The 4,809-nt window shown below is 51.7% G+C and overlaps 1 protein-coding gene across 1 annotated transcript in view; it reads right to left on the bottom strand.

Moving 5' to 3' along the window:
- Positions 1–4,803, bottom strand: part of RIPK1 (receptor (TNFRSF)-interacting serine-threonine kinase 1) — a 22,850-nt gene extending 18,047 nt beyond the window's left edge. Inside the window, exons 1-3 of the mRNA XM_012734167.1 lie at positions 4,621–4,803; positions 2,538–2,694; positions 296–433 (exon numbers count right to left, since the gene is read on the bottom strand). Of these exons, the coding sequence (XP_012589621.1) occupies positions 296–433; positions 2,538–2,694; positions 4,621–4,772 (447 nt within the window). The 5' untranslated portion in view covers positions 4,773–4,803. The remainder of the gene's footprint in view (positions 1–295; positions 434–2,537; positions 2,695–4,620) is intronic.
- Positions 4,804–4,809: the final 6 nt, after the last annotated feature.

Here is a 4,809-nt window from a genome sequence, read left to right as displayed (position 1 = left end):
GGAAGCTCGGCGCCCGTAAACCGTGCTCTGGAGTAAGAAGGAAAACGGCTTCTTCCTTCTCTTTCCTGCAGTGAAAGAGGTGAGAGTTTTCACACGGGAACTGGTTTTAAGGAAAATGCAGACGAGAACACAAGAACAAGGAAGAGACATCAACTCTGGCAGGTCAGCTCTGGTCAGCCTCTGGCCAGCCTCTGGCCTCTACCATGTGCCCCGGAGGAGCGCGGACTTGCGGGGAGCTGAACTGAACGTGCCCCCCCCGACCCCCCACCCCGAGAAGCCTCCAGGTCCTGGTTACCTTGATGTGGAAGTCGTTGTCCACGAGGATGTTTTCAGGCTTGAGGTCCTTGTGGATCACACCCTCCCCGTGCAAGTAACGCATGCCCTCGATGGTCTCCATGATGACCCTCCCCTTCACAGAAAGGGGGATGCTAATCTGAAACAAGGGGGGGGGGTCAGCCTTGAGACCCAGAGCTCACAGGGACGCCACCGGGCCACGCAGTCACTTCACCAGAGGGGTGAGGCCCGAACCCCAGCCCTGCTCTCGCTGTATGATCAGTCCCCTTTCAAGAGTTCATCCTGGGCCTCCCTGGTGGCTCAGGGGGTAAAGCGCAGCACCACGAAGCTGTCTGCAGCCACTGCAGCCAGAGTTTGATCCCGGCCGGGGAGTGACCCGCAGGGCGCGGCAGACCCCTCCTGTCTCCCAGTGCTCCCCTCGGCAGTGTGTTTCAGTCCATCTGCCTGTCTTCTGGTGAGTCCTCTCACCACCTGCCTCTCTGACCTGTACTCCGGTTCTTGTCTGCATAAATAAATCAATTAAAAAAAAAAAAAGAGTCCACCCCAGGGACCAAAGGGCACCTTCATAAATGAACAGTACTGTGCGATCTCAGTGTAAAAATAAAACTTATACGCCAATATGGTAGCACATAAAAATGCTCCAGGATTAAGCTCCTCGAGAATAAAGGCGTATAGTTTTATTTCTATCATTATCGTTATGATGGTGATATTATTATTATTACTTAGTATATTAATGCGCCTGGAATGTGTGCTGAATAGCTGGATAGGTAACTATACAATCAAGTATTCTTCATGATATAATATATGCTACTCTATATTCAATATGTGAATAATATGAAAACATATTATTAAGAAATATTTGGGGGAAACATACAGGGAATGGGCTCACACTCATTCAAACACAAAAAATTAATCTGTGAAGGGCCTCCCCGGTGGCCTAGGGGTTAAGTCTCACTGTTATCAAGCTGTCACTGCTGCGGCCCGAGTCCGATTCCCCACCAGGGAGCGACCCCCATGGCGCAGCAGACCTCTCCTGTCTCCCCGCTGCTCCCCTCAGCACATTTTGGTAAATGCACCCCTCTGCTCCCCACTCTGTCTCAGTGAATCCTCTCACCCTCCCACCTCTGGCCCACCCCCGATCTCTGCAAAAATAAATTTAAAGATTTAAAAAGGGCCTCACTAGTGGCATAGGAGTGAAGTCTCACTGTTATCAAGCTGTCACTGCTTTGGCTTGAGTTCAAGTCCCAGCCAGGGAGCTGACCCACAGGGCACAGCAGATCTCTCCTGTCTCGCCCACTGCTCCCCTCAGCAGAATATTTTCAGCCAACCTGCCTGGTCTGCTCCCCACTCTGTCTGGTGAATCCTCTCACTTCCTGTACCTCTGGCCAACACCCCAATTCTTGTAAAATAGAGCAAAGATGTTAACAAAACGGTGTTAACTACAGAATTTACTATAGCTTTGGTGATTTGTTGTAAGATTCTTAAGTCCTGGTAGATTTCCAGGTCATTCTCACTTTAAACTGTATTGTAATTAGATGGACACCAATGTTAACACAGACAATCCTGTTACAGTGGTTAAACGTTAGGTTCAACAGTGAGTAACACAAACTCCTGCGTGTGTGTTTGTGTATACAGTCCCTGGGTTACAAAAGGTTTCCTAAAATTTTATATACAGATATATAATATTTATTTATAATTATATTACAGAACATAGACCAATATATAGCATACAGGATATCATATACATATTATACACACATGTAAGTAATATATATTTATGTCATTAAGTATATATATTTAAGTGACGGGGGCTGGAGCCCTAAGCCAACCCCCCAGCCCCCCAGGCTCATGCCAGCCCGACCGCAGCCTGACAAGCCTGGCCAGCCCCCGAGAGGGTATGGCTTCCCTGGGGCGCCCTTTGGGCTCAGAACAATTTCCCAGCAAGTGCAGCAAGCCCCCTGGGCGCCCTCCCTCCATCCTCCCGACTTTGCTCCAGCCGCGCCTCCCACTCCAAATGCCTCTGACCTCGGCTGGGCTCGTTTTGGGGAGCGGGGCAGGCTGAGCAGGCCTTACCCCCCCCACCTTGTGGGAAACGCCTGACGTAAGAGAACAGCCCCGCTCGCGCCAGCTGCCAGGGGAGGCGGGCCAGGGGAAGTCTGCCACCGGCGGGCAGGCCCCGGCGCGTCCCGCGCAGCCTCTGCTGCGCCCAAAGCCACCAGCTGCAGCCTGCCGCGCCCGCCTACCTTGGCCTGGAGCACGCGCATGAGGTTGCCCTTCTCCATGAACTCCAGGACCAGCGAGTAGTGCCCCTCCTCCATGATGACGCCCAGCAGCTCCACCACGCGGCTGTGCCGCAGCCGCCGCATCATCTTGCCCTCCTCCAGCAGCGCCTCGTTGTACCTGGAGAGAGGGCGCGCAGGTGGGTGGGCCGCCGCCGCTTCCCCTCAGCGCCCCCAACAATCACGGCACCCTCGAGGCAGCCGCAGGGCACAAAGATCTCCGCTGCCGGCGCCTCGGGCAAGGGGCACACTGCACCCTTTACGGGGCTCACTCTCAGTGCCCCTGGGGGTGCCCGCTCCCGGCTGGTCGGGAGCCTCAGGAAAGGGGGTCCCCGACAAGATGGAGCTGCCCGGCTCCATAATAAAAAAGAACAAAAAAATGCAGCCTCCCGCCCTGCCACTGGCCTGCTGGTCAGGCTCAGCGCTATCACCGCGGTGGTCTGAGCCCCATCCCCCGCCAGGGAGGGGCCCAGGGGTGCAGCGGACCCTCCCCTTCCTCATCTGCCGCTCCCTTCGGCAGTGGATTTCAGTAGATCGGCCTGTTCTGCTCCCTACCCTGTCTCTGGGGAGTCGGCTCACCCCCTGCACCTCTGGTCTACACCCGAGCTCTTGTATGCACAAATCTTTTTTTTTTTAAGTGCAGCCACATAGCCAACATGTAAAAAGGCGAGAGAAGGAGAAGGACTGCACCAGCTGCCTTAAAGAGCATCATCCTTTACTTCACCCCTGCAGCCCTCCTGGCGTCCTGACCGAGAATGGGCGCAAGCAGGTGTGTCGCCCTGCCCACCCCACCCCCACCATCTTCTGACACAAGCTATGCAACCTCTATCGACTGACATATTCCAGATGGAGGCGGAAATGCTCTGAAAAATCAGACTTTCCACACTAACTTATGTTATGACCTCCTTTTTTTTTGTATGATCGTATTATCAAAATATTCTGAGCAACCTTCCGCTTACAAATGGATTGCCTCAGCCTCAGAAGGCGCTGCCTGGCCCTGAGAAGCACTGCACCAGGGTGAGAAATTCCTCTGAAGTCAGAAGTGACTTGACAACTGGCTGATCAATAAAAGCAAAAGGGCTGTTACTGCTCACTGCCAGACTGAGGAAAACCCAAATCTTATCATTCTACAATCTCACACAGCCTTCTATACAGTTTCTAAACAACCACTCAAGCTTTCTACTATCTAGTCTTTAGATATGGAAATTCACCCAAGTCCCCTATTCAGAGCTAATCAGGTTTTCTACCATCTAGGCTTCAAGAAAACTCACTTAAAATTTCTAACAAGTTTTTCAAAGAACCTTACCTTACTTTGATTTACAAGAAATTTCCTCTTCCTGCCCTCACTTCACTTCACCCCCTAGCATGTCTCAGTGAGAATGAAAGCCGTTAAGTAGTAGATAAGGTTTAAGGGACTTTATGTTGGTTAATCTTCACTGTGGTAAATATAGTAATATTAGTCTTAAACTTTGTGAATCTTTGTACCTGTTTTAACCTTGATTGATTTTTAAAATGTTATAATCTCAACTAAAGGTACAAAGGACCCCAGACTATTCTTAGCAAAAAGGTGATCGTGATCTCAGCCCATTTCATACGCTAATGTCATCCCCCTGCCTGCTTAAAATGTATAAAATAAACCTCTGTTAAAGGCAGAGCAGGAAGACAGGCACCCAACTCCCATTCCTGTATCTTCTTCCCGCCAGCTCCCCTTTCCCCCCTTTTTCTAGGAATCTCCGCTCGCCGACGCCATTCCGCCTGTTCTGCCCTCAATAATCCGTGATTGGGACAAAGAGTCTCCGAAAATCTTCCTCTCCTCATCCTTTAAACCCCCAAGCCCCTCCTCTCTGGTTTTCCAGCCCCTCATTCCCAGCTCTGGGCTCTGCATTAACCAGCCTCGGAATTCTTGGGGACACTGGGAAATAATAGCCACTCGCAGGAGTATCTGACAGGAAGCTGTGACACCCCCATGCACCACACGGGTCATGTGGCCCCACTGGCTGCCCGGCCGCATAATTCCTGGGGTGGCCCCACCCCTCTGCCAACTCACTCAGCACAGTTGGGCCCGGTGTACACCTTTTTCAGAATCACGAATCCATGGGACTTGTGCAGACACAGGGACACTTCTCCAAAGCCCCCGCTATCCAGATGTTCCTTCTCCAGCAAGTCACTGGATTTCATCTTAATGTCATTCAAGGACATGACTGGTTTCCTTCTCAACGCTCACACTGCCCAGAAA

Source organism: Condylura cristata, unplaced genomic scaffold (assembly GCF_000260355.1).
Source record: "Condylura cristata isolate star-nosed mole 26May11 unplaced genomic scaffold, ConCri1.0 scaffold00048, whole genome shotgun sequence".
Lineage (NCBI taxonomy): Eukaryota > Metazoa > Chordata > Mammalia > Eulipotyphla > Talpidae > Condylura > Condylura cristata.
Note: the sequence above shows the minus strand (reverse complement) of the source record. Positions and strands in the feature narration are given on the sequence as shown.